Source organism: Chelonoidis abingdonii, chromosome 6 (genome assembly GCF_003597395.2).
Source record: "Chelonoidis abingdonii isolate Lonesome George chromosome 6, CheloAbing_2.0, whole genome shotgun sequence".
Classification (NCBI taxonomy): domain Eukaryota; kingdom Metazoa; phylum Chordata; order Testudines; family Testudinidae; genus Chelonoidis; species Chelonoidis abingdonii.
The window spans coordinates 90,276,944-90,301,446 of record NC_133774.1 but is presented as its reverse complement, the minus strand read 5'-3'; the positions used below and the strand labels follow the sequence as shown (position 1 = coordinate 90,301,446).

The 24,503-nt window shown below is 40.8% G+C and overlaps 1 protein-coding gene across 5 annotated transcripts in view; it reads left to right on the top strand.

Annotated features, from left to right (window-relative positions):
• Window positions 1-14,240: 14,240 nt before the first annotated feature.
• LOC116831121 (DNA excision repair protein ERCC-6-like 2) overlaps window positions 14,241-24,503 on the top strand; it is a 26,181-nt gene continuing 15,918 nt past the window's right edge. The window contains exons 1-3 of one of the 5 annotated variants that reach the window (XM_075067213.1): window positions 14,241-14,332; window positions 15,116-15,195; window positions 15,906-16,020. In XM_075067213.1, the coding sequence (XP_074923314.1) occupies window positions 16,002-16,020 (19 nt within the window). In that variant the 5' untranslated portion in view covers window positions 14,241-14,332; window positions 15,116-15,195; window positions 15,906-16,001. The remainder of the gene's footprint in view (window positions 14,333-15,115; window positions 15,196-15,905; window positions 16,021-24,503) is intronic. The other 4 variants (XM_075067214.1, XM_075067215.1, XM_075067216.1 and 1 more) reach the window with 4 other exon arrangements.

Below are 24,503 nucleotides of genomic sequence, written 5' to 3'. Positions count from 1 at the left end.
GAGAAACTCCATTCTCCTGATGCTACTGTTACAGGAATTGTCAGTAGAATATGAGTGGCAATGTACACATTAGGATATATGTCAACAAGTTTGCTGGTATGAGTAAACTGTACAATGTCCATCATCGATTTTGCATGTGGCAACACATTGATGACAGTGTACTCAATTCTTCATACAGTTCAAGTCCATTTAAATCAAAAGTAATCGCCGTGCTTCAGGAGGCTCTCTAGGTCAGGGGTCCCCAACGCGGTGCTCGTGGGTGCCATGGTGCCCACAGGGGCCTCTCAGTGCACCTGCGTACTGGCCAGTGGACAAGCATCCGCCGAAATGCCACCGAAATTCGGCAGCATTTCGGCAATGACACCTCTGGATGACACTGCTTGCCGCCGATAAGCAGCGTCATCCAGAGGCGTCGCCACTGAAATGCCACCAAATTTGGCGGCATTTCAGCGGATGCCCGTCCACTGCCCCGGTCCTTCGTCTGGTGACTGCCAGACAAAAAAGGTTGGGGACCACTGCTCTAGGTTCTTGCACTTTGTCATTAGTTGCTCTTGTTTTCCTATTTCGTTGAATTTAGTCCCACTCAGCCTGCTGCCAGCTGAGTGAATGGAACCCCAGGCAGACAGCGGGTTGAGTGGCTCAGACGGGGTCTCAGCCCAGCTGCTCAGCCCGCTGCCAGCCTGGGTTCCTTGGGGGTCCCCAGGCCAGCAGTGGGGTGCTGAGTGGGACCAGCGGCCGGGACCCCGGGTGGCAATGGGGCAGCAGCTGGAACCCAGAGCAAGCAGCGGTGGCTGAGCCGCTCAGCCCACCGCTGCATGCCATCAAAAATCAGCTCGCGTGCCACCTTTGGCACGTATGTGCCTAGGTTGCCGACCCCTGCTCTATACACTAGTAAGGAGATGAGCATATTACAGTTGTTGGAGGGCTCTATTTAGCAGTAACAGGGCTATAGGAAAGTCAGTCAACATTTTTTTTCTCTGATGAAAACTGGCCCACTGCCTTCCCCATACCAAACTTGTACACAAATAATTGTCAACAACTTAATTTTCTTTTTGGCTAAGATATTGATTTTTTAAAAAAAAAATTGAAATTGAATTCAGGATTGTTAGCAAGCATTTTGGCAAACAAATTTGTTAAATGACAATCTAAATGGTAACGCAGTACTGCTTTCATGATTGGCTCCCCCCCTAGCCTGCTGGTCCAACAGCTGCAGTAGAGGAGGAGATAGGTGGAAAACTGCAGGACCCCAAAATCCACCTCTTGGGGTGCAGAGTGGCAACAGCAGCAGCAAACCCTCAGGTCTGATCACACGCCAATGGGCACCACCTCCAGCCCAATGGACCATGGTGAAGTTAGCACAGCATCTGATCTCAGGGACGGGGCACCCATGGAGCCACAGCAGCTCATCCTGCCCTGTGCAGCTCCCCCCGGATGAGATGGATCACTGCCAGCCTGGGGGAGATACGTGCTCCCCAGCTAGGGTGACCAGATCCAGATGTCCTGATTTTATAGGGCCAGTCCTGATATTTGGGGCTTTGTCTTATATAGATACAAATTACCCCCACCTAGGGTGACCAGACAGCAAATGTTGAAAAATCGGGATGGGGGTGGGGGGAATAGGAGCCTATATAAGAAAAAGACCCAAAAATCAGGACTGTCCCTATAAAATCAGGACATCTGGTCATCCTACAGGTGAGTTCCTTCCTCCACCCCTTCGCAGAGACCCCCATCAGCCAATCCCACCCCCTCAGACTGTGCTGCATTCATGTCTTTCTAGGACCCAGCAGCCCTGCTCTTACATGCTCCACTGCTTTCCATCTGTCCGGGCTCCCGGCAGAGCGGTGCCCCCAGACCTAGTGGTGCCCTAGGCGGCTGCCTATTCTGCCTATGGCTAAGGATGGCCCTGCCCTTCCTGGTGTATGTTACATCCTCACTTGTCTGTCAAGTCCATCAGTTAGATTGTAAACTCTTTGGAGTAAGGACTGGTCTCTTCTGTGCTTTCTTTAAAGCAATTAGCATGTCTGTGGACTCTATGAAGTAATAAATAATAGTAATAGTTTACTATAAACAGCATTACATTGTGCCCATCAGTGGAGTTTCATCAGTGTAAAAGAGGGCAGAACTAAGCCCATCAACTCTATTTCAAGAGTATAACATCTTTTATAATGGCTATTACTGGAAACAGTCTGGCTACGCTGCATAATTTTGAACTAGTTATAGCAGTGTCTGTTCCAGGATATTAGAAAGACAAGTTGGGTGAGGTGATATCTGTTATTGGATCTACTTCTGTTGGTGAGAGAGACAAGCTTTCAAGCCCCAGAGGTCTGGGAAAGGTACTCCCAGTGTCACAGCAAAATGCAAGATGGAACAGATTATTTAGCACAAGTAGTTAGTGCATCTTGTGATGCTTGGAGTATCTTTTTCTCAGATCTGAAGAAGAGCTCTGTGTGGCTCAAAAGCTTGTCTTTCTCACCAACAGAAGTTAGTCCAATAAAAGATACTACTTCACCCACCTTGTCTTTTTAGTTTAAAATCAGTCTTGCCTCCATTCATTTCCTTTTTAACACACTCTGCATATATTTTGGACTTTTCTCCTTTTGATACCAATCAACTATGGACGATACTTGGAATTTTATAGGGCTTTACATTCTGTAAAGTGATTGCAGTGACTTACAAGAGCTGCAGGCAGGAATACTGCAGCTGGAAACAATGTCATCTAACTTAAATCATTTTCTTTCCACTGATGACTTTTGTTCAGTTCCTTAAAATTAAAACCATCCCCTCACAAGGTTAATGCTGTTCTTATTACACTGAAGTTCACAGATTGCATCCATCAGTAAAAAGACATTATCATAGCAAATATATTCAAGATCATAATCCTGGAATGCCTGGTGGCTTCACAGACTTGGGACATTGATTAAATTATTGTCTGAAGCGGAATATTTGTGAAATGACTTTGGTGGACTTGGATGAACTTTTAGAGGAATATAGATCACTTAGCAAACTCTACATGTGCTATTTCTACACAGAAATTCATAAAACTATAGTTTATGACATGGTGAAATGCTGTATGCAGTGTAATGGTACTCTCAGTGCAACAGCAAAATGCAAGGTGGAACAGATTGTTTATTGTAAGTACTTAGCACATATTGTAATGGAGAAAAGTTGTAAGCTGTGATTTTTTGCTGGAAGCTCCACAACTACTGCACTAGAGCACTGAACTTGAATTGCCATTTTTGAGAGAATGGATTTGGGAGAGATGGGATTATTGCTAGAAAATAAGTTATAGACCTCCACCAAAACTTATAAACATTGAGGATATATACAATATCTTTGTTCTCTCTGTGTAAATATATACAATGTATATTCACACATAATTACCTACATACGCTGGAAAATACATATTTGGTAGTTCTTTTCATACATTTGAAAGAGTAGTATAGCATTTAAATGAAATGAAATGTATACACTTGATCATATTTTCTTGGTATATAATGTGCAGAAATAAATATAGTAAGTTGCAATAGTTTAAAATTGAAAAATATGCACTCAGATTCAGATCTGAATTTTGGAATTATTAAATCTTGGTTTTGTTTTATGCTCATCTCTTTTATGCATGCCCCCTAACTACTTTACTTATAAACAAATTCAGACTAGAAATAAGGTGAACATTTTTTACATTGAGGGCAATGAACCATTGGAATAAACTACCTATGGATGTAAGGAGTTCTTCATCACTGAAGTATTTAAATCAAGACTAGATGTCTTCTGAATTTTATTCAGTAGCTCAAGAAGAAGGTATGGATCGAATGCAGAGTAAGTTCTCTGCCCCATGTTATACTGGTCAGATTAAGTGATCATAATGGCCCTTCAGGTCTTAAAATCTATGAACCTATATAATTGTAGAAAATATAATTAATAAATACTGAATTATTTTGACATAGAAAATGTTTTAAATTGATATTTTGCATATGTGTAGACACACATCTGATTTAGAGTAAGGGGGTAGGGTGCACTGTGGTTGGTTATATGCTGGAAGTGCAAAGTAGTTTGTGGCCTTGAGGAGTCAGAGAATGTATTTGGCTTGGATAGTATACTTGGGAATTGAGGCATATGAATGAAGATGGTATTACCTGATGATTTCCTTAACTTTTAGTGATTGCGTGATGGTATTTGCATCTGAACGACCTTAATGTCAACTAGCAAAGGGTGTTTGTTGTTTGAGTGATGGTATATGAATAACACCTTTTTTTGAATGAAAACTAAAATAGTTGTATTTCTCATAATCCTGTTCTTTTTTCATGTACTGATGAAGAGAATGTATATGGAATATCAACTTTAATCTAATGAAAGGAACCCACAACTTATTTTTTATTAAAACTAATAGAATGTCACTCTGATATGTTTTTGAACTAAATTTCCCTTTACTGTAATTGGTTTAATAATTCCTTTGATTATTTGGAAGATCAGCCTGTATGATGTCCTATTATTTCTCTTATTTTCCTTTTTTCTTTATTTTGATCCTATACTGAGGACTTTAAAAGCAAAGCAATTGGCAAGTTTAGTATTATATTGGACCTACCTACATCTGGTCTTACATTTCATAAATTGGCATTAGGCTTAGAAGTTCAAGTTTTAATCAAAAGTTGTATTTTCAAATGCATTTTACATTTTTCTGGAAAATATCCCTGTGTGTAATGTTTGTGTTACTGCTTTGATACATTAATTATCCTGATTCATCAGAAATAACCTCTGACCTGGTCCCAGAAGTCTGTGGCTTCTGATTCCATGGAAGTCTTATCATTCTAGTAATAAAGCTCAGCCTGCTAAAAACAAAACAAAATAAACCCTACAAGAACAAAATTATCCCCTTTCCTCCATAAACACATAGTCATCCTGGGTGTTTTGCAGGTCCCAGTTGATGAATTATTTATTTGACTAGCCACTGTTTGACTAGTTCTAGTGTTTACACCCTTAATATATTTTAGATAGTTAGCATGTGTCTCCTGAGCAGACGTTTAACCAAGCTGCATGTATTTTGTTACATGCATTGTGTGCATAGTGGCTCAAAAGAAATACAGTGGAGATATAAATTGTATAAAACATTTTTATTCGGAATGTTTGAGTTAGACTTTGCATTTAAACAACCAAGAAACTTCTAACTAAAATCAGAGAAGGCTATATATTAGTGTGTGTGTGGGAGAGGGAGAGAGAAAAGCATTCACATCTTGATTTATTTTAAAATGACACAAGAACGTTATGGCTGCCACAGCTAACAAGGTAAACTTTAGAAAAGAAATAAAAATGAAATGAAAAATATACATCTTGAGGTTGATGATTCTCTCTTTTTGGTGGCATATGTGTTCACTGCAGCAAAAGCAAAATAGCAACAGACCCACACAGAAACAATGCAGCTTTTGGTGGGGTTATCCAATTAGAGTAATGTCTCTCTAGCTGGAATTCTAATTTACCAACTATTTAGATGGCTAGCCATAATAAATAAATAAATTAAAATCTGGTATAACTACCAAATGAGTTGTCTGTTCAAGACTGGGTGATTTTGAGTGAGGAAGGTATGCAGGAAAAACAAAACGTCTCCTCCTCCCATTTCAGACCACGTTTGCATCTCGTCTGATCTTGGGGTGGCTTTTGAACAGTGTTTTCTACCAGCTAATATGGGCAACCTGACATCAATTAAAAGGAAAGAATTAATATAAAAAGGGAAATAAAAACAACCCAGGAAACTACAGACCAGTTAGTTTAACTTCTGTGCCAGGGAAGATAATGGAGCAAGTAATTAAAGAAATCATCTGCAAACACTTGGAAGGTGGTAAGGTGATAGGGAATAGCCAGCATGGATTTGTAAAGAACAAATCGTGTCAAACCAATCTGATAGCTTTCTTTGATAGGATAACGAGTCTTGTGGATAAGGGAGAAGCGGTGGATGTGGTATACCTAGACTTTAGTAAGGCATTTGATATGGTCTCGCATGATATCCTTATCGATAAACTAGGCAAATACAATTTAGATGGGGCTACTATAAGGCGGGTGCATAACTGGCTGGATAACCGTACTCAGAGAGTAGTTATTAATGGCTCCCAATCCTGCTGGAAAGGTATAACAAGTGGGGTTCCACAGGGGTCTGTTTTGGGACCGGCTCTGTTCAATATCTTCATCAACGACTTAGATGTTGGCATAGAAAGTACGCTTATTAAGTTTGCGGACGATACCAAACTGGGAGGGATTGCAACTGCTTTGGAGGACAGGGTCAAAATTCAAAATGATCTGGACAAATTGGAGAAATGGTCTGAGGTAAACCGGATGAAGTTCAATAAAGACAAATGCAAAGTGCTCCACTTAGGAAGGAACAATCAGTTTCACACATACAGAATGGGAAGAGACTGTCTAGGAAGGAGTATGGCAGAAAGAGATCTAGGGGTCATAGTGGACCACAAGCTAAATATGAGTCAACAGTGTGATACTGTTGCAAAAAAAGCAAACGTGATTCTGGGATGCATTAACAGGTGTGTTGTAAACAAGACACGAGAAGTCATTCTTCCGCTCTACTCTGCGCTGGTTAGGCCTCAACTGGAGTATTGTGTCCAGTTCTGGGCACCGCATTTCAAGAAAGATGTGGAGAAATTGGAGAGGGTCCAGAGAAGAGCAACAAGAATGATTAAAGGTCTTGAGAACATGACCTATGAAGGAAGGCTGAAAGAATTGGGTTTATTTAGTTTGGAAAAGAGAAGACTGAGAGGGGACATGATAGCAGTTTTCAGGTATCTAAAAGGGTGTCATCAGGAGGAGGGAGAAAACTTGTTCACCTTAGCCTCTAATGATAGAACAAGAAGCAATGGGCTTAAACTGCAGCAAAGGAGATTTAGGTTGGACATTAGGAAAAAGTTCCTAACTGTCAGGGTAGTTAAACACTGGAATAAATTGCCTAGGGAGGTTGTGGAATCTCCATCTCTGGAGATATTTAAGAGTAGGTTAGATAAATGTCTATCAGGGATGGTCTAGACAGTATTTGGTCCTGCCATGAGGGCAGGGGACTGGACTCGATGACCTTGAGGTCCCTTCCAGTCCTAGAGTTTATGAATATAAATCACAAATTCTTCAGATAGTACTTCTTTTTCTTCTTTTTGAATTGACTTTATTTTTTGTTTCCTTTCATGTGTGTTGGTGTCAGTAAAATTCAAATAACTGGATAGCTGAGAATAGAGGGAGAAAATATTTTTTGTCTTTGGTTGCCTGGAATCCTTTTTTGTCCTTAAAAAAACAAACTCGGCTGTAATCTCCATAAACCATTTTAAGACTACTATTCCTGATGGAAAGCTCTGTGCCATTTCTGAAACATTTTGTTTTTGTAAGGTAAAGTGAGTAACACATAATAAAAGATTCAATGAAGAATAATTACGTTGATTCAGTTTAACAAGGCCCAGAGTACGACTGTGACTGGTCAACCAGTCTTCTGAGTATTCATTTGCCTTTTTGAAACATATAGTACCATTCCACACAAGTATCTGTTACAAATGTAATAGAAGCAATGAGCCTCATTACCCAGTCCCCACTCTGAGCAACCATGAAAGCAGAGTGTTGCTGACATGATCCATTTATGAACAATATTTATTTAAAGATAAAACTTCAGATTTTCCTCAAATCTTTTAACCAGACACATTGGGGAAATGAATCTACTTCATAACACTTGTGAAATCAGTCTCTCAAGATTAGTCAGGCTAGGCAACATATCATCTGGAAAACTAACTTTAAAGGACAGTTTAGCAACTGGTAATTATAATAATACCATCCTGGCTTCTGAGTGGTTAGGAATATTTGGTCTCCAGGAGTGGGTTAGTCCCTTGTTAAGAGAGCATGAGTTGACACAATATGATGGATAGCTATATCTGATTTATTAATACTAATCTAAACTTCTGAAATGTTATATTTTCTGCATGGAAGTCTTGTCCAAACAGCTCCCATGGGGTGCCTAGCTAGTGTGTCCAGACTTGTATTTTCAATTCTGTGAATTGTGGAATTGTACAGAATAAGATTTTATAGGTGGATTGTCAGGGCTATTTGCTATGCATGTGAGGTTGGAAGTGCATATTTGATAAAGATATTACTTATTGCGCATATCTTTTTTGTGCTGGGCCAAAGGGTGAATCAGACCCAATTTGGCTTTAGAAGATGATTTAACTGGGGTAGCCAGACCTTTGAATTTTTTCAGAATAGATAATATAGTTGTATAGTTTATACCAGGACTGAGTTTCTACCACAGGCTTCCTGGGAGTTGAGACACACACTTTCGTAAGTGGGGAATGTATGACAATATGCCCATGTGACAAACTATATACTTGAGATACAAAAGGACTTTCTGATATATGAGGTGTTCATTTTGTTTAATTCAGATCCCACAACTAAATTCTGAGCCCAGGTTAGTGACACTTTTCATGGCGCCAACCATACCTAATTTTCATTGTAGTTCCCAGTGACTGGAGTGGGACTTGTGGATGGTCAGGACTTCTGAAAAACAGTCATTTGCTTTTATTTCAAACTGAAATAGAGGTTGTCACACTCCTAGCTAGCTCCCCTTTGTAGATACTTACCAGACAGTTGTATTTGGACCTACACACTGGATCTGTGTGATTTTTAAGCTCCTCTGACTCTGGGAAGGCTCCATTCACAGGTTCTGGCCTCTCAGGCTCTCTTCCTCTGGCAGACTCTGTCTGATTCCACTCTGAGGGAATGGGGCTTATAGTCTAGATGCCCTTGGCCGCTAGGACCAGTACTGACACTCCAATCACTCAAGCACAGCCTTCCCAGAACTCCACCTCATTGATGCTCCAGTTCATACTGTAACTCTGCTGAGACACTTGACCTCTGAAGCAAGGAAGACACAGACTTTGCAGAGGAATTTCTTTTATTTATAGACAAAGCACAGGAGATACTTAGATATAAGCAAAATAAAAACACTTGTACATAATTTCTTCACCACTGGAGAGTGTTCTTTGGGTTTTGGTCTGTGCCTTCAGGGATCTGAGATCCCTTCTCCTGGACTCCTGGCTGAGGCCATGTCTACATTATGAGCACTACAGCAACACAGCTACAGCACCGCAGCTGTGCTGCTGTAGTGTCGTAGCAGAGATGCTTCCTACAGCAACAGAAGGGTTTTGTTGTTGTTGTTTTTTGTCAACATAGGTAATTCACTTCCTGAAGCAATGGTAGCTAGGCTGATGGCTAGGTTGATGAAATAATTATTTTGTGTCTACATCAGGAGTTAGATTGATTTAGTTACAACTATTGGGGAGCTGAGGGTATGTGAATTTTTTTTTGTTCCCTGAACCCCCCAGAACCTCCCAGAGTCTATTTTTTAAAAAGCCAATTCTAACACCTTGTTTCTTTGTTCCTTCTTTTCTGCTGGGCATTTTCAACTGCTCCAACCCCTGCTCCTACAGACACTCTGGGTAGAACTGGTTTTCCCCTATGCTGCAGCTATCCCATTGTTCCAAGGTGCCTTTCAACCCTGGACCCAGCCTTATGGCAATGATTTTCTCTCCTGTTGATCTCCTTTCTCTGACTCAGAAGAGTTGACATGAAGTGCAATCATGTTACATGTGAAATGATTTCTGTTGGTAGAATGCATCTGTAAAAGAGCACTTATCCTACCCTTCTCCTCCCTTTGGCTATAACACTTGTACTGTTGTCTTAAGAAACCTAAACCAAAATAAAATTAAATATGAATAGAGTTCATATTTAGGTACAGAATTTGAATAAATATTTGAGTACTGAAGAACTATTAACTGAAAACTGGAAGTCCTTTTACAATATTTTCCAGGCAGCGAATATTGTATGAGATATTTTAGGAAGCATAGCAAATAATTTCTAAATTGAGCTGGAAAAAGCAGATTTCTGGAAAACTTTTAAAGGTACAAACAAACAGAAATGCACCCATTGGCTTTTCGAAAAATGTTCATTATGGGCTTGATCCTAAAAGGGGTTTGCACAGCAAATTCCTATTCTCAGAGGGCTAGAGTCTCTATTGTGCTCCAGTCCTTTTGCATCATTCAGGTGGTACAGGGGACAAGTCATGGTTGTAAATGGCCAACAGAGAATTTCTCTGGCTCAGATGAACTCTTGCATGGAATAAATTTGGCAGAGTCAGCTCCTGTGCCATCCACCATAGTGCAAGGGGGTACTGGAGGAGACAGGTGGCCTGGATGTAAAGGAGAGTTCTGTATTTGGGCCCTAATTCTGCTCCTCTTTAAGACAATGACAGTTTTTTCATTGACTTAAATGGAAGCAGGCTCAGGCCTTTGGAGTACTTACAGGATTGGGTCCCCTGTTCATTCATTAACAAAGTTAGTGTGTTTAAACAACAGCTTTAGCATAGTGCCCTTTCTCTTTGTACAAGATTTGGTGCAACTATAGGACCTAGGTTGCAACAATGATCTCCATGGTCACAGTTCATGTCAATAACATCACAGAGGCCACTCTTGTTAGCTCAGTAGAGTAGACCTGCATTTCAAATTCCATGAAGTAATTAGTTTAATTGATTGTTTAGTTCCATAATGTTTGCTAAAAAAATATGCTTTTAAATCCCCTTTTCACTATTGATTCTTCTACAAATGGCAGCTGCATTGGGAGGAAGTGCAATTACTATACATCTAGCTACCATACCAGCTATCTTTTGCTCCATTCACAAACAGCCGTCTGTATTTCAGGCTAGAGTACAGATTGGTGTAGAAGAAGAAAAAAAATAAAAAATAATTGGGTAAATTGGAAGCTTAACAAAGAATACGGGCCAAAAAAACTAGCAAGCAACACTACCCAATAAATTAAAAAGGAAGACTTGTTTTCTGAGTCAACTCTAATATTTAAGTGAATACTTATCACTAGGATCCTTGAATATGTGAGGGGGAAAGGGAGAAGTCTGATCTTGTTGCCAAATACAGAACCAAGGTTAATTTATTTTGTGCACACAGACATTATTTCAAGGGAATAATATTGTCTATACCAGTGGTTGGCAACCTTTCAGAAGTGCTGTGCTGAGTCTTCATTAATTCACTATTATTTAAGGTTTCACATGCCAGTAATACATTTCAACATTTTTACAAGGTCTCTTTCTTTTAGTCTATAATATATAACTAAACTATTATTGTATGTAAAGTAAATAAGGTTTTTAAAATGTTTAAGAAGCTTAATTTAAAATTAAATTAAAATGGAGAGCCCCCCCGGACCAGTGGCCAGGACCCGGGCATTGTGAGTGCCAGTGAAAATCAGCTCTTGTGCTGCCTTTGGCATGTGTGCCAGAGGTTGCCTACCTCTGGTATATACTTAGATGGTTTCAGTTATTCATGTGCAGTAGAAAAAAGACATCAAGTAGGTTGACAGTGTTATTTCTCAAACTGATTCGAAGTTACAGAAATGACACATAGAGATGTCAATGAAATAGCTGCAGTCCATAGAAAGCAGTGTATAACAACATTCTCTATTTTTCAGAACCTGAAGCCAGCAGGATCACATTAGTCAATAACCATGTCAAGATATGGCAGGAGGAAATGTAGACAGTCTAATATATGTAGTTTAGTAATTTAAGCAGGTAAAGGACATTCTATCTACTGTATTATCTTGTAATGATAAAGTTTTCTTGAAAGAAACTACTGATTATTTTAATGAACTCAACGTTGTTTTGTTGATGGAAAAAAGATGGTATTTTGTTTAATTCTCTATTCCTTGGATATGGGTTTGAAATTTGTTTTTTGAAGGTTTGGAGATTTTTGGGTGGGGAGAACTCCACACTATGTCACTTTCATTTCTCACTGTAAAAATTGGAGGAAGAGGTATTGATTTTCTTTTTCCAGAGTTATCGTTTAGGATTTTATTGAAGATTTTTAGGACCTAATTCAGAGGTGTGTGTAAATGGTATAAATCAGCCCTCACTAGATGCAGACTCTTTTACATATTGTAGCAATAGCAAGAGAGTCTAAAATGGTGTAATTTCCACATCAAGGAGATTAAAGTAAGAATTAGCTCACTGGAATAGGAGTTAGAAGACCTGGGGTAAAATCCTGATCCCATTGAAGACAATGAGAATTTTGCCACTGACTTCAGTGCAGCTAGAATTTCAACTCTGTGTTCTATTTCTGCCTCTGCTGCTTACCTGCTTTGTGTCATTAGGCAAGTCACTTATTATTAATTTGTATTACCATAGTGCCTAGGAGTCCAAGTCATGGATCAGGACCCCATCGTACCAGGTGCTGAATAAATGCAGAACAAAAGACTTGCCTTGCCCCCGAAGACCTTACAGTCCACTACTAGGTGCAACTGCTAGGAAAAGTAATATATATTTAAGATGATTCTGGAAGTCATGAGATGAGACATGATTGTTTCTCTCTTGCTAATTTGGAATTTGCTGTATTAACAAACAGCTCTTCTAACCTTCAGTTTTAGAGAATAATACCAGTATACAGCGTTACACACCTTACATGTAACTTGTCATGGAATCTAATTCTGTGTTTATTCAAAGATGGCATCCTTCTTGACTGACCTTTTGCTTATTTGGTGGGTTTAGGAGGGCCACAGTTCATAAAAGTACACTGACCTCAAAGTGCTGGTGATTTAGGGCTAAATTTGGGTTTCACAGTCAATAGAAATTTTGTCATTGACTTTACCAACTTGGCACTTAGGAAACTATTGCACAACTTAATATGTTTAAAATAGACCTGTCAAATGATCTTAAAAAATTGCAGTTAGTCACAAGATTTAAAACTCACTATTAATCACAGTTTAAATTACACTAATAGAATACCAATTTAAATTTATTACAAATATTTTGGATGTTTTTCTGCATTTTCAAATATCTTGATTTCAATTATAACACAGAATACAAAGTGTGCGGTGCTCACTTTATATTATTTTTATTACAAATATTTGCACTGTAAAGATAGACAAAACAGTATTTTTCAATTCACCTCATACAAGTACTGTAGTGCACTCTATCATGAAAGTGCAACTTACAAATGTAGAAATATTTTTTTTAATATAACTGCACTCAAAACCAAAACCATGTAAAACTGTAGTGCGGACAAGTCAAAGCATGAAAGAGCATACAAATGTTTAGCACATCTGGCACATAAATACCTTACAATGCCAGCTACAAAAGTGTCATGGGAACTCCTGTTCATGTGACATTGTAAATAGGAAGTGGGCATCGTTATCTCCTGCAAATGTAAAACTAGTTTGTCTTAGAGATTGGCTGAACAAGAAGTAGGGCTGAGTGGACTTGTATGAGGTGGATTTAAAAATATTATATTTTTGTTGATCTTTACAGTGCAAATATTTGCAATCAAAAATATCAGTACTGTACTTTGTATTCTGTGTTGTAACTTGAAATCAAGGTATTTGAAAATGCAGAAAAACATAAGTGTGATTAAAACTTGTTTAATGGTGACTTTTAAAATGTAATTTGTTTTGCATTAATCGCATGTATTAATTGCAACTGACAGCCCTAGTTTAAAATTATTTGAGGAGGCTTGCTATCCTAGTAGCAATAGTTATATGAAGGTTGTTAATGCTGGAGCCTAGCTAAATTCCAATTTGAGTAGTCATATTCTGCTTGCGTACATTGCTCCTGTATTCCAGATTCTATCTTCACTGCCTGTCTTAAATCGTGTAGTAGTACTGTCACATGTGCAGTGTTACTATAATACACTAACTGTGTGGTGGTGAAATCTCCAGCTATCAATGTATTTTTATTCTGTACTTTCAGTGTTACTTTAACTGTGAGTGCTGTGAGCAAATGGGAATACTGGAGTTAATATATCCTTATAGCACTATCCTTTTAGCCTCTACCCTAAAATGTACACAGGCCCCCTCCTGCAAAGTGGTGTTTGGGACAGTGCACGTGGCCACTCCCTTACAGAGTCCACCTGGCCGCTCAGGGACCCCGCTCAGGGCAGGAACAACGTGCTTTAGGGTTAGGCCCTGCACGTTAGTAACCTGTCAGTAACAGCCCCTGGCTGGAGGGGGTTCACTGGTCCGGCTGCATCCCAGCAGCGGGAGTGGCACGGCCTGGAGCGAGGCGAGCCCTGCGCCAACACAACAACGCTCCACAGCCTTTCCACAGAGAGCCGAGTGGATAGCGCGAGACTTGAGAACATCACGTTATCTGCTCCTGACCCCAACAGCTCTTCTACCGGCGTTGCGGCGCCTTTAAGAGAAAATCCCGTAGAGCCTCTTCCACATCTCGCGATATTTGGCTGTAGGGGAGCAGCCGCAGAGCCCGGTGGGGAGGCTGCGTAGTTGGGGTCTGTGCGAGGCGGGTGCAGCCCAGGCAAGGAGTGGGGAGGCGCGAGGCGGGTGTCTGTCCCCCCGAGCTGGGAGAGGGGAGCTGCCCGGGGTCCAGCGCCCCCCTCCCCAACCAGAGTAGTCTCCCTCCGCGTCCTGTTCTCATGCAGCCGTCGCCCGTCCGCCACCCTCGGGAATCCCGCTGCAGGGACTAGGGAATGGGGGGATTGCAACTGACCAGCGTCAGCCACACCCCCGCACGGGGGGGTTTGCAAACAATGCCCCTTGAACTATTCCCTCCTTATCAACATATTCCAACCAATCTCCAGTGCCAGGGGTGTTTTAATAGTCTCTGAAACACATTCATGGCAGCGAATATGTGATCTTTTCCGCACCCTCTTTTGCAAGAAAGTGCGAGAGCTTTGAGGCTTAAGGAGAACGTCTCTACTTAGCTGTAAATGAAATCACGATGTACTTTGGAGGATTGGGATGAGGACTGAGGAGGTGTTATGCTGTCAATGAACATTTTGTTACTTCCTAAACGCTTCTGATTTCGTGATAAAGGGTCAAGGGGAGGAGTGGGGAGAAGCATGGGATCTTAACTAGGGGAAATACTGAAATAATTTAATAGAATAGATTTATGTATATAATGTAATAAAAGATCCCAGTCCTCCATTATTTGTGTAATTGGAGTTATGCGTGCACAAGGAGTGCAAGACGTGACCCCGATTGTGTGTATAGGTTAAGGGAGATATTCTCAGGTCTATTATATTGATTTCCCTTCAAATTTTAAATACAATTGTGACACAAGCTGTTTTATTTTCACCAGATTTTAATACTATCAGTATTTTTTTATTTTGAAATTGATCACGCTACCTCAGTTAAATTTTAATGGAAGGCAAAGACAAGGTGAGTATTGGTTAATATGAAGAGATTACTTGTCTAGCTTTTTATTTATTTGGTTTTGTTCAATGTCTCTATTTGCCCTGTTTGTTCTCTCTAGTCTAGTTAAAACCTGGTGTATGGTTTGTAAGAACAATTAGAGGTGAATTGGAAAGTTTGTATATGTTTAATTCACAGTTTGAGTCGCCTATTTGTCTGATAGTCTGTCCAGAAGAGGTGTGTGTAGTCTGTTGGATGACATGAGTTTATTTCCTCTGTTATTTATTAAAAAGTTGGCGCTTAAGTATATATTAAAAGATGATTGAAACGTTATATTGTGTAAGAAAAAAATCTGTAAAGTACAAGAGTAGAGGTTTTTGGTAAATTATGTGCCCTGGTATTTGGTATCATAGGAAAAGGTGATAAGAAATGATTGGCATGAACATTGTTGATCATTGATAAGATGATTTAACTTATTAAAGTTAAGCTCTATAAAAATCTTGCTAGTTACTCAGTATGTTCTAGTAGGGTAAAAATGCTTGCCTGGTCAGTGGATGTCATAAATCCATTTCTGCCCATGCATTTTGCTCACCAGGGGCAGCTTATTAGGATCCAAAGCATAGGCCATTGAATGTGTAGGGAGTAAGAACATCACAACAGGCTCTCTGAGTCCCACCTTGAATGGTGTTAACCTTCAAAGTTGAGTGATTGGCTCTTTTTCTTTCCATCTCTGTTAGCATAAGGAATGGGCTCACTGACTTCTCTTGTTATCGTGGATATCTGGATGTATTAGTTCGTGGATGTTGCATGTGCATATGTGGTTATAAATTGAAATGTGCGACGATATCAGAGGTAAGTTATTACTCATTTGCCTTTCAAGGGTAGTTTGGATTAATAAATATCTGTACAAATGCTTTGAAGATGTAAAATGTAATACTGTATTAAGTGACAGGTTCTACAAGGGGTTGCATAAATGCTCTACTGGTATAGTAAAGTAGTACAAGTATGGATGCAGTTAAATGGGTATAAGTGCTTATAATGGTGTAGCTTAGTCTCATACGGGAAAGGGATATAAGTACTTTGATATTGATATAACTGTGCCCACTGGGGACAGTACCAGTATAACTTTTTTTTGTGACTTTAAAAAAAAATAATCATCACACTCCTTCTGATAGAAATAGTTAAACTGTGTGCGGACCAGATTTGAGTTAATCTGCAATGATTGTTGCATTTTTTACAACACTGCCACATTGGATTTTGTTAAGATGATGTTCTCATTGCTGTTACTCTTGACTTCCTATCTCCTTTCTTTATAATGGTTATGCTCGCTTGTTTCATGTTAGATTTGAAGTTCTTTGTGGGAAGGACTATATCTTCCAGAATATGGCTTTTCACAGAAGAGTGTTGATCCGGACTAGGAATTGGAGTGTTACCACAGTATATATCATTAATATTACTATTAATAAAAAGTAATTCTATTCTGTAGGCAGAATTTGTTCATTCACTCTTGACTACTGACAGACTACTTTCCATTCTTTTCCTGTAACTGGAAAAAGTTGATTTGCTGGCTTAAAAGTAAGGGCTGTGTCATCTCAAATCGTATTAACTGCAAATTTTTAGATTTATTTTTGTTATATGGTACAACTAAGATTACTGTAACTGAAAGATTACAGGATTTCACCCCCCCCCCCTTTTTTTTCTGTTTTTGTGGCTTTTTAACAGCATGTTATATATAGTGAGTTTCACTTCTTTATTGGTTAGATTCACTTCTAATTTTGCACACTAGCATGAAGATTGATACATTTTTTGTAGGGGAGTTTACCTGCTTGCTCTTCCTTAGATATTTCAAGCACATGTATGCAACAGTAGTGATGGGACAAAGATTCTAATCTTTCAGAAATTAGATGTATTCTTCTATGTTAATATTTTTAATTTAATTAAGTAAACTTGTCATCTATTTCTAATTAATATGTTTAAAAGAATTGTCCTGAAAATATATAGATCCCATAGGAGCCAGGGAAGAGAGCAAGAGAGTGTGAGTAGGAGAGTATTACCTCTCCCATGGATTCTTGTGTTGCGCCCTAAGAGGGGACCAGTGGACAGGTTTCTCCCCTCCCTCTGGACCCCTTCATGAAGCCATTTAAGAGAGCACAGAAGCAAATGGATGGGTGTTTTCATTTCTCTGGAACCTTTGCATTGGAATCAGGATGAGGACAGGTGCCCAGGAAGTTGCCTTCCTACTCCTCATTGCTGTACCTCACTGCTAGTCTCTACTTTTTGGGTGCTCCTTCCCCAAAAATAGTTCAGGTGCCTGTCTCTGTTGCTGCTCATAGCAGTAGTAGAGTGACATTTAACATTGTTGTCTACATCTGCATAGTATCAATGAAACTAATCAGTCTTAATTTCACTGCTACTGTTTTGGAGAATGGGGAGCACCAGAGGCACAATATTGTGCAGCAATATTAGCTAAGTTGTGCAGGACTCAGTAATTTGCTTATGCTCTTGACCTTGATAGTGTTTCCCATGGCTTCTGCTGCAGTTTTGTAATACTGTGCAGATTTGTGCTTTAAAAAAAGTCATATATGGCTGCTGGGCACCATTATGTGTAGGGACTTGTGACATGTGGAAACCCATCACGTAGAGCACATATAAGCTTACATGCATTTTGGATTCAGAGCAGCAGGAAGGAGGTGGAGATGGGAGAAGAGCCTTTTTGTTTGGATGATCAAAATTTGTACCACGTTTCAACACATCTTGTACATAATAGATTTTCTTTGGCATCACAGCCATTTAGGGAAAAAATTTTTTTACAACAAAACATGTTTTTGCTTTGAACCAAGAAATTCAATGTTGAAAGTTATGCACATTGGAAAAAATAATCCCAGCTGTACATACAGAATGATGGGGTCTAAATTAGCTGTTATCACTCAAGAAGGAGATCTTGGAATCATCATAGAATCATAGAAATGTAGAACTTGAAGGGACCTTGAGAGGTCATCAAGTTCAGTCCCCTGCACTCAAGGCAGGACTACCTAATAGACCATTCCTGACAAGTGTTTGTCTGACGTGTTCTTAATAACCTCCAATGATGGAGATTCCACAACCTCCCTAGCAAATTTGTTCCAGTGCTTAACTACCCTTAGAGGAAGCTTTTCCTGATGTCCAACCTAAACCTCTCTTGCTGCAATTTAAGCCCATTGTTTCTTGTCCTGTCCGCAGAGGTTAACGAGAACAATTTTTCTCCTTCCTCCTTATAACAATCTTATGTACTTAAACTGTTATGTTCCCTCCTCAGTCGTCTCTTCTCCAGACTAAACAAACCCATTTTTTTCCCAATCTTTCCTAATAGGTCATGTTTTCTAGACCTTCAATAATTTTTGTTGTTCTTCTCTGGATTTTCTCCAATTTGTCCACAAAATTCCTGAAGTGTGGCACCCAGAAGTCGGAACATTACTGTAATTGAGACCTTGTCAGTGCAGAGTAGAGTGGAAGAATTACTTCCCGTGTCTTGCTTATAACACTCTTGTGATTGGCTGAACAAGAAGTAGGACTGAGTGGACTTGTTGGCTCTAAAGTTTTACATTGTTTTGTTTTTCAGTGAAGTTATGTAACAAAACTACATTTGGAGGTTCCACTTTCTCCATATTCTCTCTCTTATCATTTTTACAGTGCAGATATTTGTGATAAAAAATAAGTGAGCACTGTACACTTTGTATTCTGTTGTAATTGAAATCAATATATTTGAAAATGTAGAAATATTTAAATGGTATTATATTATTTAACAGTGCAACTAAAACTGATTAATTGTGATTTTTTTTTTTAATCTTGTGATTAATCACAATTTTTTTTAATGGTTTGACAACCATAATTAGAATGGAAGAAGTTACAGAGGAGGGCAACAAAAATGATTAGGGGTATGGAACAGCTTCCATATAAGGAGAGACTGGGACCCAAGCCCACACTCTACATTGGGTCCCAGCACAGGACCCTTTCGGTGGCAGAGTTGCCCACCACTAGCTTGGCAGAGATCCTACTGAAATATGCCGAGCCTGTCTACAGGTCTACAACCTCTTTCCCACAAAGTTTTCCTGGGTTTCTTCCTACCCAATTCTCTGCAGTTTGATTTCGCCGGGTTTCTGCCTGTGTTTTGGGGTCCATCTCCATCTGGCTGGCCTCCACATCCTGAAGTGCAGGCAGTTCTCACCCAAGAATCAGCAGCACTCCTCCTTCCTCGCTGGCAGTCAGCCCAGACTGAGCTGCTCTGCTGCCTTTCATATCCTGTCTCCAGCTAGAGCATGCCCAGCAGAGCCAAGAGGGCATGACCTCATCAGCCCAGAGAGAAGGATTAACCCTGCTGCACTAGTGCGGGGCTGATAGCTGAAATTTAGTTAAGTTGAAGAGCTCTGTCGACATTGAGGGTGTATGTTGAATATAGAAAGTGGGACACATGCAGTTGTGTAAATGGGCCTTGTGTAAATTCATTGAGAACTTCTTTAAGAAAAGAAAGTTATCGGCAACACCACACTGCTGTACATTTTTAAATTCATGCACTGAATTTATTTGTGTTGGTCCTAAACAAGATCTTCTTTTCCTTTTGACTTCATGTTGTGACACAAGGTGAGTAAGGTAATACCTCTTATTGGACCAACTTCTGTTGGCGAGAGAGATGAGATTTCTCTCTCACCAACAGAAGTTGGTCCAATAAAAGATATTATCTCACCCATCTTGTGTCTCAAATCCTGGGACTGACATGGTTACAATTACAGTTCTTGTTGAGAGGCAAGATGATTTATGCACTTTCATTTATGGAATAAATAATTAATTATATCTACAATGGTAAATGTAAAGAGTAGATAGATTCCTGTTATCAGTAGATCAGACTAAATTATATTTAGCAGAATGTCTTTCTAACCATGCCATCCTGTCTGATCCCAGACCTGTTGGTTGTTACATATCAGTGGTCCCCTGTACCTGCATGGAGTTCCACTGAAGTCGTAATGGAACAAGTTGTAGGATTAAGGCTTTAGTCTTTATATTTTTTTCATATATGTTTCATTGTTCAGTGCTAAATAGCCAGTAAAAACATACTGTATATACTCGTTCATAAGCCGAATATTTTTGGTAAAAAAGTGACATATCAAAGAGTGAGGATCAGCTTATAAATGGGTCTACACCAAAATTTGATGATTTTAAACTCTGTGGAATCACTGAATTGAATATCTAATACATTGTCATTTTGTTTACCTGGTGCATCTGCAGGCACGGAGCCCCTCAGCTCCCTGTGGCTGCGGTTCGCCATTCCCAGCCAATGAGAGCTGACAGACTTCGTGCCTGTGAATGCTCCAGGTAAACAAAACATCTCAACCCACTAGTGGCTTACCCTGATGGGCTGGGAGCCAAAGTTTTCCAACCTCTGAAATATAGGGTCAGTTTATGAAAGGGTCATACAGTTTTTGCTATTTTTGCTTATCCATCTTGGGGATGGGGAGGTTGGCTTATAAACAAACAGGCTAATGAACAAGTATATACGGTAATTCTAGTGTGACTTTCATCCTAACCTCCTACCTCATGTTATGTGTAAGACCCTTTGTTATTGGTATTTACCAATGTTTTCTTTTTCCCTGAAAAATTCCCAGGTTTTTAAATAAAGCCAGTATATAGGATTTTACAGAGGTGTGTGAGAGTCTCACCTGAATTTTCGCTTTTTTGGGACTTTTTTCACAGAGCAAGTGGCTGGGGCTGCTCCGAACAGCTGGCGGGGGCAGGAGGGTGCTTTCTTTGGCAAGGGTGCCAGTACTCATGTGGTGCAGCTTTCTGTTCGACTGATCTGGTCCTTCAGCATAGCACCATTCTGCTTCCTCTGTGCTGTGGGGGAGTGGGATGGGCAGGGAGCTGGCTCCAAGCAACTGAGGCCACGTCTACACTACACGATAATATCGAATTAGCTAAAATCGGTTTAATAAAACTGATATTATAAATTCGATTTCACGCGGCCACACTAGGCACAGTAATTCGGCATTGTGCGTCCATGGTCCGAGGCTAGCGTCGATTTCTGAAGCGTTGTGTTGTGGGTAGCTATTCCGTAGCTATCCCATAGTTCCCGTATCGATTCTGTTCTGTACTCCTCTCCGACGAGAGGAGTAGCACTAAAAAATCGATATAACATATTGATAGGGTAGTGTGGCCGCAAATCGACATGATTGATCTCACGGGCGTATCTGTAACACGCGGCCGTTCTCATAGTGGAGGCGAGATGGAACACCTGAACCGCTCTGAACAGCAATCGAAACGCGTATGCACGTGGGCAGGTAAAGAGGAAAGCCCAGCGAACTTTGTGAATACATTCCTTTTGGCCCAGCATGGCAGCTCTGATCAGCACGGGTGGCGATGCAGTCCCCAATCCAAAAAGAGCCCCAGCATGGACTGTACGGGGAGATACTAGATCTGATCGCTGATTGGGAAACAAATCTGTTCTAATCAAAAGCTCCGTTACAAAGAACATGAAATGCCAAGCATTCAAAAAAAATCTCCAGGCTAACACAGTGCCTGCCGTGATAAGTGTAACGGGAAAGCCCCAGAGACTCAAAGGGACGCTCATGGAGGGGGGGTACTGAGGACTCAGCTACCACACAGTTCACAGGCAGCTCTCTGAAAGTAATTTGCATTCTTGCTGAGTCCCAATGTCTGTAGTTTCAAACGCATTGTCCGGCGGGTTCAGGGCCATAGCTCCTCAGTTTCTCCGACCCCCCCCCCCACGTGGAAGAAAAGGGACAGAAAACCATGTTCTTGACTTCTTTCAGTGTCACCCTATGTGTACTGAATGCTGCTGGTAGACGCAATGCTGCGCAGTGAAGAGCGGTATCCGCTCCTCTCCCCTCCCCGCTGGTAGACGTGCAATATGATGATATCCATCGTCGCCATCAGCCCGTGAGTTCTCTTGGCTGCCTTAGGTGAGCTGGCCGGGGGCGCCTGGTAAAAGGGAATGAACCCAGTTATTCCAGTAGATGGTACAGAACGGCTGGTAACCGCTTCCTCATAGCAACTGGTGCTGAGCTTCAATCAGCCCCTCCCTTTCATGTGTAAAGAAAAGATTCTGTACTGCTGGACTGTCATAGCAGCAGCATCCTGGGCTCCTCTCCCCCGCGACACGCTTATTGTCCTGCCTGGACTGTCATAGCACCGGGAGGCTGCCTCCCCTCATTTTATATCACTAACAAGTCTCTGTTCTTATTCCTGCATTCTTTATAACTTCATGACACAACGGGTGGGGATACTGCCACGGTAAGCCCAGGAAGGTTGGGGGAGAGGGAAGCAACGGGTGGGGTTGTTGCGGGACACCCCCTGTGAATACTGACACGGAGCAGTTGTGCTCTGAACACTGGTCCCTTAGTACACTGCCCTTATTCTAGGCAGGACTGACTCTATTTTAGAAACCATAAAGGAGGATTGACTCGGGGAGTCATTCCCAATTGCTTTTGCACCCCGGCCGATCTCAGCCAGGGGCACTCATGATAGCAGCAGACAGTCAGAGGGGGAGAGATAACCTTCATCTCATGCCATGTTACTCCAGCAGTAGATGGTACGGAACGATGTAACATCTCTGCTATCATGCAAAAGCAATGAACTGCTGCTTGTAGGCGCTGGAGTATCGCCTCTGTCCGCTGCATCCAGTACACATACGGCCCGGAAAAAAAAAAGCCTGGAACGGGCTCCATGGTTGCCGTCTATGGCATCTGCCAGGGCAATCAGGGAAAAATGGCGCGAAAAGGCAGTCCTGTTGTTTCTGAGGAAGGAATGACTGACGACATTACTAACCAGACACCGCGACATGATTCACCCAGCTTCCAAGGGGCGAGGGAGACTGCGGGAACTATGGATAGCTACGGAATAGCTACCACACACAACGCTTCAGAAATCGACGCTGCCTCGGACCATGGACGCACATGCCGAATTACTGTGCCTAGTGTGGGCCGTGAAATCGAATTTATAATATCAGTTTATTAAACCGATTTTAGCTAATTCGATATTATCGTGTAGTGTAGACGTGGCCTCAGTTGCTTGACCAGCTCCCTGCCCATCCCTCCCCCACAGCACAGAGGAAGCAGAATGGTGCTATGTGCTGAAGGACCAGATCAGTCGAACAGAAAGCTGCACCACATGAGTACTGGCACCTTGCCAGAAGCACCCTCCGCCCAGAGGCAAGTTCGTGCGGCCTGAGAATGCTCGTGAAAAGCCCCCTCAAGTCCAGTCGGCCCCCACGTTCGGACAGACCCAGCCACTGCTTTGAAAAAGCCCAAAAAGCGAAAATCAGGTGGATCTCACACACTCTTGAAATCCATACTGGCATTAAAAACCTGGATTTTCAGGGAAAAAGAAAACAGGTAAATACCAATAACAAAGGGTCTACAACATAACATAAGGTAGGAGGTTAGGAGGAAATCACACTATTACCGTGATATACTTGTTCATTAGCCTGTTTGTTTATAAACCCACCCCCCATCCAGATGGATAACAAAAATAGCAAAAACTGTATGACCTTTCAAAACTGACCCTTATTTATTCAGAGGTTGGAAAACTTTGGCTCCCAGCCCATCAGGTAACCAACTAGTGGGTTGAGATGTTTTGTTTACTGGAGCATTCACAGGCACGAAGTCTGTCAGCTCTCATTGGCTGGGAATGGCGAACCGCAGCCACAGGGATTGAGGGGCTCCGTGCCTGCAGATGCACAGGTAAACAATGACAATGTATTAGATATTCAATTCAGTGATTCCACAGAGTTTAAAAATCATCAAATTTTGGTGTAGACCCATTTATAAGCTGATCCTCACTCTTTGATATGTCCACTTTTTACCAAAAAATTACGGCTTATTGAACGAGTATATACATATTTAACTGGCTATTTAGCACTGAACAATGAAAAATTATGAAAAAATATAAAGACTAAAGCCTTAATCTACAACTTGTTCCATTACGACTTCAGTGGAACTCCATGCAGGACAGGGACCATCGAATTAACACCCAACAGTTCGGAATCAGACAGGAAGGCATGGTTAGAAAGACATTCTGCTAAATATATTTAGTCTGATCTACTGATAACAGGAATCTATCTACTCTTTACATTTACCATTGTAGATATAATTAAATTATTTATTCCAAAAATGAAGTGCATAAATCATCTTGCCTCAACAAGAACTGTAATTGTAACCATGTCAGTCCGGATTTGAGACACAAGATGGGTGAGATAATATCTTTTAATTGGACCAACTTCTGTTGGTGAGAGAGAAATCAATCTCTCTCGCCAACAGAAGTTGTCCAATAAGGTAATTACCTTACTC